Source organism: Chiloscyllium plagiosum, unplaced genomic scaffold (assembly GCF_037043375.1).
Source record: "Chiloscyllium plagiosum isolate Xiang-an unplaced genomic scaffold, Cpla_swu_hap1 HiC_scaffold_11, whole genome shotgun sequence".
In the NCBI taxonomy this organism is placed as follows: Eukaryota; Metazoa; Chordata; class Chondrichthyes; order Orectolobiformes; family Hemiscylliidae; genus Chiloscyllium; species Chiloscyllium plagiosum.
In genome coordinates, this window is record NW_028270149.1 from 27218267 (window position 1) to 27233401 (window position 15135).

At 40.0% G+C, this 15135-nt stretch overlaps 1 protein-coding gene across 2 annotated transcripts in view; it reads right to left on the reverse strand.

Annotated features, from left to right (window-relative positions):
• Positions 1-1438: 1438 nt before the first annotated feature.
• The window catches only part of LOC122557351 (transforming growth factor beta activator LRRC32-like), a 36604-nt gene continuing 22907 nt past the window's right edge, over positions 1439-15135 (reverse strand). For both annotated transcript variants that reach the window (XM_087991923.1, XM_087991922.1), the window contains exon 3: positions 1439-5488. In XM_087991923.1, the coding sequence (XP_087848049.1) occupies positions 5428-5488 (61 nt within the window). In that variant the 3' untranslated portion in view covers positions 1439-5427. The remainder of the gene's footprint in view (positions 5489-15135) is intronic.

A 15135-nucleotide genomic window follows, 5' to 3' on the forward strand; every position in this document is an offset into this window, starting at 1 on the left:
ATCTCAAATGACTAGGCCCATTATTTACATATTCCTTTGTGACAGTGTATGTATGACACATCATTCCTTGAATATCTGGTGTGTAGGATACCAGATTTAAATTACATGAAATGGGTGGCTTGGGCTGCAAGTTGAAAGTACCTTTATGTGGAAAATCATGTGAAGGTCAAAGTCATGTTAAGACAAGAATATTTCAAAATTTTGTAAACAGGTTTTTTTTTACTCATTTATATTTTGTTATTGGCACTAAGACTTCCTTAAGCTTAGTGCCAGTTCTGGAAATTATTTATCTTTTGACCCAACATCATAAAGGGGCAACAATGACATCTTGTGATTTGAAATTCCCCTTTGGATGGTGACCAATACAGGATTCCAGACAGCATTGACTGGGAGAGACTAAGAAACATCACTGCGTTGGTAGACAGATCTGTCAGTATAGTATCCTTTGGGCAATAATTATTGCAGGTGGAAATTTCAATTACTAAAATGCAGTTGGGAGATATGTATAAACATCTGGCTGGTGTAATTATTTGGAAGCAAAATTGTTAGGATGGCTCAATGGCTAGCAGTGCTGCTTCACAGCACCTGGGTTCAATTCCAGCCTTGTGTGATTGTCTGTGTGGTGTTTGCACATTCTCCCTGTGTCTACATGGGCTTCTTCTGGGTGCTCTCAGAGTCCATAGATATGCAGGTCAGGTAGATTGGCCATGATAAATTGCCCCATAGTGTACAGGGCTTTGTAGGTTAGGTGGATTAGCCATGGAAAATGCAGGGATTGGGTGGGATGCTTTTTGGAAGGTTGGTGGGCCAAATACCTGTTTCCATACTGTAGGGATTCCATGATTCACTCCAACCACACTATGTTATGCTCTGAGTGGCACTACATAACAGATGTTGAGGCAGGCTGATCACTTTGCTTTTCAGTGGATTTGAGCCAAAGAGTTGCTTCCAGAACTGCTCAGTCCTCTGACACAACGCTCACCATCTCTAAGTTTTCCCTGCTGTCTCCTGTCACTTTTATCCTCTTGCTCCAAATACTGACTAATCATATCCATTTCAAATCAGGCAATAGTAGCCCAGTCACAAGCACAAGTTTTAGGTTTCAGAACAGAGTTTAATTCAGAAAACTACTGTGAGCAATGCAGAAAGTAACCAGCTGTCTGCAAGGGAATGGAGTAGGAGGTTTTTATTCATAGCTCCTCAGGGTTATGATTGCTTGTTAGCACTAATTCTTCAGTTTCTTGGGAAGATGAATTTCCTGAAAGATTCAAACAAACGAGTATAATACTGTATAATAATGAGTCTTTCAAATGCCACTGAAGTGCAGTTTGGAGACCAATGACAGACCTTGATTCATTATGGCAAATAATGGATTGCATAGTTGACAGTGTGTTGGGGTGGAATGACCAAATGATTCACTCGACACCAGGAGTTCACTTCCAGCAACAGAGTTTATTGAAATTACACAGATGGGAAGAAATCCTCTGAAAATCCAGAGAGGTCTTCACCGAACGGAGGAATATATACATTTTTAGATTTTTTTTCATCTTGCCCTTAACATTTACAAACCAAACCAATCATATTATTAATTAATTACATACATTTCCAAGGAAGCTAAATCATATGACTACACGGATAGAGATGGACAGGCTTGTGGTCAACCCCTGGTCCTCCATAGTCTCATGATGTTTCCCAGATTCTTATCTCCCTTCTTGGGGCTATTCACAATGGACCCTGTATTCAAGTACATTCCTGCCCAAGCATTTGCCAGCTGCACCGTGCTATCTGCCAGTTAATTAGATATGAGCCTATCACTTAAAGTCCTTTTAATTTCATTATAGGAAATACAAAAGAATATTGATTTTTACTAACTGTTATAATATCAGTTCCAACAAAGCTATGTGGTTACGCCTAATGTTAGAATTCTTTAGCTAACAATTTGTAAGCAGTTTCTTTCTTACCATATTTGTGGGCACCCCTATCTTTATCCTTGGATGTCTTACAAATATGTTCATTCATCCCACATTCCAATGTTTGCTAGTTTCTGTACCTATGATTCAGTTCACCCTGTAATAATGTGGGGGCTGTTTTTACATTTGGACTGATTTGCTCTCCATTTTATTTGAATCTTTTCCCCTCATGCTTTTAGTGATGTTTTTTCACATTTAGGTGAATCTAACATTAATTCAGAATCTATATGAATGATTATTTGACAGATATTGACTTAAACCTCCTATTATTTTGTAAGAGATTGATTAAATAATTCAAGAGAGGTTCACTAATTAAATGCAGTGTGAATTGTTTTTCATCTATGTCTTATACGTAAACAATTGCAGCAGTTTATTCTCTCTCAGTTCGTTTACCTTGGGTCTACTAAGCTAGTGTTGTTTTTCTTGTGAATACTACATGTTGCAAATATTTTCAGCCAACCAAAAACCCTTAAACCAAATTTTGCTGTCAAATTATTATCCAGTATTCACTGCTATGACCCAGCTGGCTTCTTAACTGGCCACATCGGTGAATTAGTAGTGGGTACAGTGGTCTTAGGACCCCACAAAGCACAAGCACCTCTATTATTTCTTCAACTGCCTTTGCAGCTTCAAGTTTGATCAGATACTGCTTGTGTGGTTTAAGACACAGGCCGGGTACATTAATGGGTTTAGTATCTATCAACCCATAATCATGTTTATCCTTAGCCCAAATATTCCAGATTGCGGAGCAAATTGACCCGAATTTCCTATCAACTGACCGATCCTGTTCAAAAGGTGGCAGTATTCCGTATTGTTGCAATATTCCTAACTACACTATGACTGCCTCCTAACTTAAGTTTTTGCCCATTAGTTGTCCACATTATTCATTTCTCTTTGGTATCTATTAATGCTCTCATCTCAACAAGTACATCTATTCCCAATATCGTGCCCTCTGAATTTTTATATACCCAAAAATGCATTGGAATTATTAATCCAGTTGAGTCTGACTTTTATATGCTTCTGTTTTCTTTGTATCCAAATTTTATATTTTGTGAGTGGTAGGTCTCAATCTGTAACTGATACTGATGCTCCGGTGTCTATCTCCTCTTCATGAATGTCTAGTTTTTTTGTGACTACTGGTGAAGTTTGACTATCTGACCCATCCTGTGCTGAACTTCCCAAAACTGTTCACTTAAATTGGGCTTCTACTTCCTCATGATTTATGAGATCATTGCGGAGCAGGTAGTATTTCCAGTTCTCACTGTTCGGTGTGCCTCATATCGAGCTTGGCCGATAATTGGGGTGTGTCATGAGTCAATGTAATCTATGAAATCTTTATGGTTCACACACAATACTTGTTCCCTTTTTATACTGATTGAGTGATCTGTTGGAGGTAGGGGCATGGGTGATTTCTGATATACGCCCTTTTATGCTATTAAGTCTTCATTTATAAACTCATTAGAACTTAGTGATCTAGTATCCTCTTTGATTAGATTAGCTGCACCAGCTCTGTATCACCAATCTAATCAGTTATCTAGTGCCCCCTTTGGATTGGGCTAAGGTTGTGTTGTCATACCTAGCCTACTATCCAAAATCCACATGTGCAATCCTCTTGTACTCTGTCAATCAAGTGATTGATTGTCTTAGCACGTGCCTCCATTGCAGCTACCCATCTATCTGTACCTTTGTCTTTTTACCTAGCCCTGCTTGTTCCATCTGAGCTTCCTCAGCTCCCTCTCTCAATTCTTTCATAATTTGTCTCAACCATTGCACAGGCTCATTCATACCCTGTATGATTAATCAATTAATTACAGAAGACCCAACATTGACCCCTGTCAAAATATCATTCAATATCTTCCTCGCATCGAGTGAAAGTATGTATTCTCTGAATTTAGTGGCTCCTTTGGCATCAGCAGCTGAATGTATGACTACATTGGTTAAAAAGAATCTATGTTAACCAATCTGAGCAACTTTCCAGCACCTGGATACCCGAAATGTTGAGCAGAATGGGTACAATCTCATGCTTTATCATACAATATCTCTTTTTGGTTTAAAAGTATTATTCCAGGGTTTTGAGATGATTTGTAGCTCAGGTTGAGGTTGTAGGTTTGCTCACTGAGCTGGAAGGTTCATTTTCAGACATTTCATCACCATACCAGGTAACATCAGTGAGCCTCCGGATGAAGCCTGCTTTCTCTTTATGTGTTTCGGTTTCCTTGGGTTGGCGATTTCATTTCCTTTGGTGGCATCATTTCCTGACGGATCCCTTTTCCCACCCCCTGAGAAAAAGAACAGAAAATGACATCACCACAGGATGTGACTGTCTGATACTGCTCAGAATTTATTTTTCACCTCCAAAATATCCCATCAGAGTGATGGGTTCAGACATCTAGCTTGTCCATGTTACACAATCGCATCGATGATGTCTGGTCTCCCCAGGATATAATCTTTCTCTCACCCCTTGTCTCACAACGTTTTCTCCTGTCATTCTTCCATTAATCTTTTGAGTGTAATGATCTGCTCAAATTGTCTACATTTTTTTTTCAGATAATTTATTTGTTCTAAAATTCACTTTATTCAAATTCAGATTCATGCTCCTTAATTTGTTTTTTGTAGTTCTCTAACCACAGATCACCTCACTCAATAACAGCAAAATAACATCATACATGGATTCAAAATTTCCCCAGACCTCTTCATCTGCATCCACCTTGAAAATACTTCTTCAGCACTTTTCCTTCTTTGCTAATTTTATGAATGACTATCATTGAGCAGTAACTACCTTTATATGCTAGTACCCCATCTGAGCTGCAGTGTACACTGTATCATACAATATAGCTCTAACTAATTACAGTGTGTTCATCAGGCTTTATCGTCAGCTTATACTTCCCACCTTTTATCTTCCCCAGGGTTCCCTTACTACAGGCTCTGACACCACTAAGTCTTAACTTGGCATTCCTTCATATACACTGTCCTAACACATTACAATTTCAGCTATTCGTTTAAACACTGGAGCACATGCATTATGCAACTGCTCAAGATGTAGTATGTGTATGTCATTCTTGGGCCCTTACACTCAGCCAATATCACTCCTTCCAGAATCAACATTCTTTCATTTCTGTAACATTTTGACATAATAGCCAATTGCTCTTTTTAAAAAATTTTGATTGTAATTCTTTTTAAATCCCTTTCACTAATACAACTTCCACTGTTTTAAAGTCAGTTTCTCTATGGATTATGTGTCAGTGCCTTATCATTAAAACTATGTTTTTGTGCTCTTCAAGGCCACACTAATCCTTTCGTCAAGTAGGTGTACACATCTCAGGTTGGCTCTTCAGTGCATTTCTTTAAAAGCCGTGTATTTCTAACCTTGAGGCAATAATTGCTTTTGCACACTTACATTAGTCTCCCAAGATCATGACTCGCGTATTATCTTATCAAAATATCAATGAGGTTTTACTTATCCCTCCATGTATGGTCCAAATGCCTCAGGTAATGGCTCAATCGTCAAGTTCAGTTTTCTTAAAAGGAAAACAAGGATACAATCATTACCAAGATAAAGCTATCAGTTTAGTACTCTCACCTAAACTTCCCTTTCACTAAAATGCATTTTAACCTCGATTGCCACTTCAACCCATTATTCTAATTTTATTTGTCTTCTACCATCAGCTTCCACCCTTATTTACTTCATCTCATCCAATTTTGCAATTTAACTATAACTACCTAACTAAATCCAGAGCTCAGGAGAGATTTATAGTCTGTGGAACATATTCTTATAATATCTAAAAAAGATGTCAAACATTTCTGTTTGATTCAGGCGTGAACATATTTTGTTTGTTCTTTCTCCAAGATGACACCTTTTGTTTTTAAAGCTACTTGATAACTCATTTTAGATATTTGATATATGTCTATGTAAATTTGTCCAAATTCAATATTCTGTTTACTCCCTCAAAGTCCACTAACTATTTTTATGCACTGAAACCACAGACTGTGTGTATTCTCTTTATCATTTTAAGTTTTCTGGTAACTATTCCCTTTAAAATGTTTTAAAATGCCAGGCCATGTGGGTCTTAATATAATTTTTTTATCACAGTATCTAAGTGTAACCAGGCTTAGTGGTTTCAAAATTTCTGATACTCAATACATTGAATGTTTTCACAGTAGTTCTCTAATGCGGAGTTGCTAATGAATGGCTTGATGGGTTGAGGATGCCTAATCCATCACTGTGTTGTGATATTGCAAGTCTGTAGACAGGTTCAGAATTTCGTATCCATCGGTGAAAGCCTTTGTATCTTCAATTCTCTGAAAAACAAAACAGCATCTATCCATTCCATTTCAAGCAGAATGAGTTCATTAGTAATGGCTTATTGCTGGTTTAAAAGAGGTGGGGTGAAATCCTGGACATAATTACATCTTCCTCCTGTACAGAAATAAGTGTGTTATAGCTAACAAAGGAAAAGCCTACCTCCTTGTTTTTACATTCTCCTTTTATAAAATTCCTCAATATCAGTTTTCTCAAGATTTTAGAACAGACCATTAAACATTTTGTTCGGAGAATTACATTTCCAAAATTCTAATTTCTCTATTACTTGGATACTTTAACAAAGTACATTTATGATGTAAATCATCAGAGTTAAAGATTCACTCATATATTAAAACAGCATTTGGAAGTTCACTCTGGCCAGAAAATGACATTCCAAACATGGTAATTTAAACATAATGTTTCAAAAATTAAAATTCACTCAGACCTCTTTCCTCAATCCAAGCACAACACAAATAGTACATTAAATCTGAGGAAAGAGCAAATAAATTATATCTTTTGACTTAATTTTAATTCCTCAATTAACTTTAATCACTGTAGCCAATTCAAAGAGGCATTTTTTTACCAAGCTTTAAGAACCAAATTTTAAAATCAGTACTAATATCTGGATTATTCATGGTGCTGCGAGCTAGTGAGGATAAGAATAAGAGGATAGAGCAGATAAATTGTTGCTGAGAAGCTGGTGGAGGGGAAAACGGTTCACATGTTTGGATCGTTGGAATCTCTCCTGGGGTAGGAGTGACCTGTACAAGAAGGACAGATTGCACCTGAGTTAGAAGGGGACTAATATACTGGCAGGGAGATTTGCTGGAGCTGCTCGAGAGGATTACCCAGAGAGAGATCGTGAGGAAAGAGATCAGTCTGAGACTGGTACAGTTGGGAGAATGAGCAAGTCAAACTAACAAACATGGTTAGGAACATGGTACAGGGATATCATAGCAATTAGAGGGACGCAGATCCAGGATGGGGGCAGGACTGGTAGCTTAATGTTCCAGGATACAGGTGCTACAGCAGGGATAGAAACGGGGCAAGAGATGAGGAGGAGTGGTGTTTTTGATTAGGGATAAAATGACAACTGTACTTAGGGAGGATATCCTGAGAACACATCCATGGAAGTTATTTGGGTGGAACCGAGAAATAAGAAAGAGACAATTACCTTATTGGGACTGTACGAAAGATCTCCCCCACCCCCGTAGTCAGTGGGAAACTGAGGAACAAATTTGTAAGGAGAGCTGTTATCCGTAAAAATAACATGGTGGTAATGGTTGGGGATTTTAACTTTCCAAACATAGATTGAGATTGCCATAGTATTAAGGGTATGGATGGAGAGGAATTTGTTAAGTGTATACAAGAAAATTTTCTGATTAAGTATGTGGATGTACCAATTAGAGAAGGTATAAAGCTTGACCTACTCTTGGGAAATAAGGCAGGGCATGTGACTGAGGTGTCAGTGGGGAAGCACTCTGGGGCCAGCGACCATAATTCTATTAGTTTTAAAATAGTGATGGAAAAGGATAGACCAGATCTAAAAGTTGAAGTTTTAAATTGGAGGAGGCCAATTTTGATGATATTAGGCAAGGACTTTCAAAAGCTGATTGGAGGCTGATGTTCGCAGGTAAAGGGATGGCTGGAAAATGGGAAGTTTTCAGAAATGAGATAACGAGAGTCCAGAGAGAGTATGTTCCCGTTATGGTGAAAGGCAAGGCTAGGGGTGTGCAGGGAATGCTGGATGACGAGAGAAATTGAGGGTTTGGTTAAGAAAAGAAGGAAGCATACGTCAGGTATAGACAGCAGAGATTGAGTGAATCCTTGGAGTATAAAAGCAGTAGGAGTATACTTAAGAGGGAAATCAGGAGGGCAAAAAGTGGGCATGAGATAGCTTTGGCAAATAGGGTTAAGGAGAATCCAAAGGATTTTATAAATACATTAAGGCCAAAAGGGTAACTAAGGAGAGAATAGGACCCCTCAAACATCAGCAAGATAGCCCTGTGTGGAACTGCAGGAGAGGGGAAGATACTAAAGATGTATTTTGCATCAGTGTTTACTGTGGAGAAGGATATGGAGGATTCAGAATGTGGGGAAATAGGTGGTGCTGGATGTCTTAAAATGCATAGAAGTGGATAAATCCCCAGGACCTAATCAGGTGTATCCTCAAACTCTGTGGGAAGCTAGGGAAGTGATTGCTGGGCCCCTTGCTGAGATATTTGGATCATTGATAGTCACACGAGGTGCTGGAAGACTGGAGGTTGGCTAACGTGGTGCCACTATTTAAGAAACGTGGTAAGGAAAAGCCAGGGAACTACAAAGCGGTGAGCCTAACATCGTTGGTGGGCAAGTTGATGGAGAGAATCCTGAGGGACAGAATAGACATATATTTGGATTAGGGATAGTCTTTGTGTGTGGGAAATCATGTCTCACTAACTTGATTGAGCTTTTTGAAGAAGTAACAAAGAGGATTGATGAAGGCAGAATGGTGGACGTTATCTAGATGGACTTCAGTAAAGCGTTCGACAAGGTTCCTCATGGTAGACTGATTATCAAGGTTAGATCTCATGGAATACAGGGAGGACAAGCCACTTGGATATAGAACTGGCTTGAAGGTAGAAGACAGAGGGTGCTGGTGGAGGTTTGCTTTTCAGACTGGAGGCCTGTGACCAGTGGTGTGCCGCAAGGATCAATGCTGGGTCCACTACTTTTCATCATTTATATAAACGATTTGAACGTGAACATGGGATGTATAGTAAGTAAGTTTGCAGATGATATCAAAATTGGAGGTGTAGTGGACAGTGAAGAAGGTTACCTCAGAATACAACGGGATCTGGATCAGATGGGCCAAGGAGTGGCAGATGGAGTTTAAAGAAAAGAAAATTTACAGCCCAGGAACAGGCCCTTCGGCCCTCCAAGCCTGAGCCGATCCAAATGTACTGTCTAAACCTGTTGGTCAATTCCTAAGCATCTGTAACCCTCTGCTCCCCAACTACTTAACATCTGTCCAGACGCATCTTAAATGAATCTACCGTGCCTGCCTCTACCACCTCTGCTGGCAACGTGTTCCAGACATCCAACACCCTCTGTGTGAAGTACTTGCCGCGTGTATCCCCCTTAAACTTTCCACCTCTCACCTTGAAAGCATGACCTCTCGTTATTGAATCCTTCACCCTGGGAAAAAGCTTGTCTCTATCCACCCTGTCTATACCCTTCATGATTTTGTAAACCTCAATCAGGTCCCCTGCTCAATCTCCTTTTCTCTAATGAAAACAAACCTAAACCTACTCAACCTCTCTTCATAGCTTGCACCTTCCATACCAGGCAACATCCTCGTAAACCTTCTCTGCACCCTCTCCAAAGCATCCACATCCTTTTGGTAATGTGGCGACAAGAACTATTCTAAATGCGGTCGAACCAATGTCTTGTACAATTTTAACATGACTTGCCAGCTTTTATACTCAATACCCTGTCCGATGAAGGCAAGCATGCTATATGCCTTCCTGACCACTCTATCCACCTGTGCAGCAACCTTCAGGGTACAATGGACCTGCACTCCCAGATCTCTCTGCCCATCAACTTTTCCCAAGGCTCTTCTGTTCATTGTATAACTCACTCGAGAATTAGTCTTGCCTAAATGCATCACCTCACATTTGGCTGGATTGAAAGCCATCTGCCATTTTCCCTCCAGTCTATCTATATCCTCCTGTATTCTCTGACAGTCCCTTATGCTTTCTGCTACTCCACCAATCTTCATGTCATCTGCAAACTTGCTGATCGTACCAACAGTGCCCTCTTCCAGATCATTTATGTATATTACAAACAACAGTGGCCCCAACACTGATCCCTGTGGAACACCACTGGTCACCTTTCTCCATTTCGAGAAACTTCCTTCAACTACTACTGTCTCCTGTTACTCAACGAGTTCTTTATCCACCTAGCTGGAACACTCTGCACACCATGTGACTTCACTTTCTCCATTAGTCTACCATGGGGAGCCTTATCAAACACCTTACCAAAGTCCATGTATATGGCATCAACAGCCCTTCCTTCATCTATCAACTTGGTCACTTCCTCGAAGAACTCTAGTAAGTTGGTAAGGCACAATCTCCCCCGCACAAAACCATGTTGCCTATCATTGATAAGCCCATTCTTTTCGAAATATAAATAGATCCTATTCCTCAGTACCCTCTCCAGCAACTTTCCCACCACCGTCAGACTCACTGGTCTATAGTTACCTGGAATATCCCTACTACCCTTCTTGTACATGGGGACAACATGAGCAACTTCCAGTCCTTCGGCACTTCACCTGCATTAAAAGATGCCACAAAGATATCTCTCAGGGCCCCAGCTATTTCCTCTCTCGCCTCTCTCAGCAACCTGGGATAGATCCCATCCGGTCCTGGGGATTTGTCCATCTTAATAACCTTTAGCCTACCCAACACATCTTCCCTACTTATGTCAATGTGATCCGGACTAATCAAACTTCTATCTCTAACCTCAAGATTCATCACGTTCCTCTCCTCAGTGAGCACTGATGCAAAGTAATCATTCAGAATCTCACCCATTCTCTCAGGTTCGACACACAGCCTTCCTTCATTTTCCTTTAGTGGACCAATCCTTTCTCTAGTTACCAGCTTGCTTCTTATATAATAAAATGCTTTGGGATTCTCCTTAATTCTGCTTGCTAAAGCTATTTCATGACCCCTTTTAGCCCGCATCTTTCCTCATTTAAGACTTGTCCTACTCTTCTGATATTCCTCAAGGCCTCATTCCATTCTTAGCTGCCTAGACCCTATGGATGCTTCCCTTTTCCTCTTGGTTAGTCGTACAATTTCTGCTGTCTTCCACGGTTCACAAATCGTGCCCTTCCTATCCTTTGCCTTCAATTTAAATTTAGATAAATGTGAGGTGCTGCATTTTGGAAAGGCAAATCAAGACAGGATTTGTACGCTTAATAGTAAGGTCCTGGGGTGTGTTTCTTAACAAAGAGTCCTTGGTGTGCAGGTAACAGTTCCTGGAAAGCAGAGTCTCAGGCAGATAGGATAGTGAAGATGATACTTATTATGCTTTCCTTTATTAGTCAGTGCATTGAGCATAGGACTTGGGAGGTCATGTTGCAGCTGTACACAACATTGTCAAGATTAGAGTGGTGCTGGAAAAGTACAGCAGGTCAGGTAGCATCCGAGGAGCAGGAAAATCGACGTTTCAGGTAAAAGCCCTACATCAGGAAACGTCGATTTTCCTGCTCCTCGGATGCTGCCTGACCTGCTGTGCTTTACCAGCACCACTGTCATCCTGACTCTAATTTCCAGCATCTGCAGTTCCCACTTCTGGTCTGTACACAACATTGATTAGGCCACTTTTGAAATATTGCGTGCAATTCTGTCTCCCTCCTATCGGATGCTGTGAAACTTGAAAGGATTCATAAAAGATTTACAAGGATGTTGCCAGGGTTGGAATATTTGAGCTATCGGGAGAGGCTGAACAGGCTGGGGCTCTTTTCCTGGAGCACGGAGGCTGAGGCGTGACCTTATAGAAGTTTATAAAATCACGAAGGGTGTGGATAGGGTAAATAGGGTAAGTGTTTTCCCTGTATTGGGAGAGTCCAGAACTAGTGGGAATAGGTTTAGGGTGAGAGGGGAAACATTTAAAAGGGGCCTAAGGGACAACTTTTTCACGCAGAGGATGGTGCATGTATGGAATGAGCTGCCAGACAAAGTGGTGTAGGCTGGTTCAATTACAACATTTAAAAAGCATCCACATGGGTACCTTCAAAGGAAGGGTTTAAGGGTATATGGACCAAATGCTGGCAAACGGAACTAGATTAATTTAGGATATCTGGTCAGGATGGACAAGTTGAACCGAAGGATCTGTTTCTGTGCTGTACATCTCTATGACTGTATAGAGATTTTATCATAAATTTTTGTTTTATACAACCACTCATTATTCCTTAAAAAGGACATTACGTTGACCATGATACAGGCTCACACCACACTTTCAAATGACCGTACATTTCCAAAAGGAGAAAGTGTACACTGCAGATGCTGGAGATCAGAGTCAAAAACGTGATGCTGAAAAAGCACAGCCAGTCAGGCAGCATCCAAGGAGCAGGAGAGTCAACGTTTCGAGCATAAGCCCTTCATCAGGAATGTGTGCATTCCCAAAATACAAACTAACCTTAAAACATTCCCAAATCTCGAGCTCTGGGAGACAAAACATACAAATTACACAAGAAAACATTTAACAACCAATAAACGAATATGCATCCAAGCCAGACCGCAAAGAGTTAACACTTTGTAAAAGAGACAGAAAAAAAGTTATTACCTGGTCAAACATAAAAGCTGGTCTCTCTCTCTCTCTCACTCCAAGACTTAGGAAACAGGGTGAAAAGCACAAAGCAGCTTCACATTCCAAGACCAAGTTATTTACAGGGAGTTTATCTCCATATATCTCAGCTATGACAAATATCTGCTGAACAAAGAATTTCTCTTTAATTTGACAGGACCGTGGTGGACTAATATTAAATCCTTCTCTTCCTTATTTTTCTTTATCCCACCATTCTCTTCACATGTTAGGCGGGATCTGCGGGATTCCAATTTTCTTTAATCATTTGGTCAATTAGCTTCTTATTTATATCTAATAGAAAACGGGTGTTCACACAGCACTGCCCTTTGATGTGAAGGGCAGTGTTGTCACTGGCCATCCGGGTGTAAAAAAAAAGAAAACGGGTGAGGAGTGTTTTGGCCATTATATAGGGTTAGCGAGTGGGCAAGTCGTCCGGATGTAGTTCTCAAAAAAAAAGCAACTCTGAACTGTACTGCCATTGTCCGATCCTTGCTTGCTCCGTTAGACCAAAGTGTGTTCGCACACACACGCACACATCACCCTGCGCCTAACACACACGCTTCAGAGTCACCTTTCTCACTTGATCCAGTAGCCTAACCAGAAGGTCCTCCCAGCCCGAGGTGGTCCTCCTCAGTCCCAGAGTCCGCGTGCCAGCCACAGCTTTGGGTAGTCACATTGCGCCAACGCCAAAATACATTAAGTTAATGACCCCTTTGAATAACCTCTGACCTTTTTCGCCCAAGACCTATCATGACGACCAATCCAGAGGTCACCACCCTACAAATTGTCATCTGATTGAGTTGACCCGCCCGCGAGGGTATCGTGTCCAACCGTAAACTACATCAGTTGGTATCCCCAATCTTTGAGACTGAGTGAACCCAGTTTGGATTCGGCTTTGGGCGTGCTCGCCAAGAGCTCTCAGCAAGCCAGACAGACAGATCACAACGAATATAAACTATTCAAATAACCTTACTCCTCACTCATCAGTGGCCCTGCTTCCCATACTTTGCTCGCAGTACCTAATTGTTGTGGTGGAATGACCAAATGATTCACTTTGCACTCAGGAGTTCACTGCCAGCAACAGAGTTCATTGAAATTACACAAGTGAGAAGAAACCCTCTGAAAATCCAGAGAAGTCTCATCCAACAGAGGAAAATGTGCATTTTTATATTTTTTATCCTGTCTTTAACATTTACAAACGAATCATATTATTAATTAATTACATACATTTCCAATGAAGCTAATCATATGACTATGCAGATAGAGATGGACAGGCTTGTGGTCAACCCCTGGTCCTCCATGGTCTCATGATGTTTCCCAGACTCTTATCTCCCTTCTTGGGGCTTTTCACAGTGGACCCTGTATTCAAGTACATTCCTGCCCAAGCATTTGCCACCTGCACTGTGCTATCTGCCATTTAATTAGATACTAGCCTCTCACTTAAAGTCCTTTTAATTTCCTCATTATCCTCATTACAGGAAATACAAAAGAATATTGATATTTACTAATTGTTACAATATCAGTTCCAACAAAGTTACGTGGTTACACCTAATGTTAGAATTCTTTAGCTAACAAGTCGTGAGCAGTTTCTTTCTTACTGTATTTACTGGGCACTCTTATCTTTATCCTTGGGTGTCTTACAATGTGTTCATTCATCCCTCATTCAAATGTTTGCTAGTTTCTGTATCTATGATTCAGTTCTCCTTGTAATGATGTTGGGGCTGCTTTTACACTCGGACAGGTTTGGTCTCAGTTTTATTTGAATCTTCTCCCCGAATGCTTTTAGTGATTTTTTTGTATATAGGTGACTCTATAACTAATTCAGAATCTATATAAATAATTATTTGAAGGATATTAACTAAAACCTACTACTATTAGTATTGTAAGAGATTGATTAAATAATTCAAGAAAGATTCACTAATTAAATGTAGAGTGAAATGTTCTTACGTATGTCTCATACATATACAATTACAATAGTATATTCTATCCTTTCTTACCATATATTTGTGGGCACCCCAATCTTTATCCTTGGGTGTCTTACAAATGTGTTCATTCATCCCACATTCCAATGTCTGCTAGTTTCTATACCTATGATTCATTTCACCCTGTAATGATATGGGGGCTGCTTATACATCTGAGACTGGTTTGCTCTCATAATTTTATTTGAATCATTTCCTCTAAAGCTTTTAGTGTTTTGTATATAGGTAAATATATAACTACTTCAGAATCTATATGAATGATTATTTGAAGGATATTAACTAAAACCTACCATTAGTAAGAGATTGATTAAATAATTCAAGAGAGATTCACTAATTAAATATAGAGTGAAATGTTCTTATTTATGTCTTATACATAAACAACTGCAACAGTATATTCTATTTCAGTTCTGTTACCTTGGGTCTACAGAGCTACTATTGTTCTTCTTGTGAAAGACTACATGTAACAAGTATTTTCCCAAACTCTCTAATTACTATCAGCCATGTTCTGCTGCATGAACCATGGACAGCTGTCGGC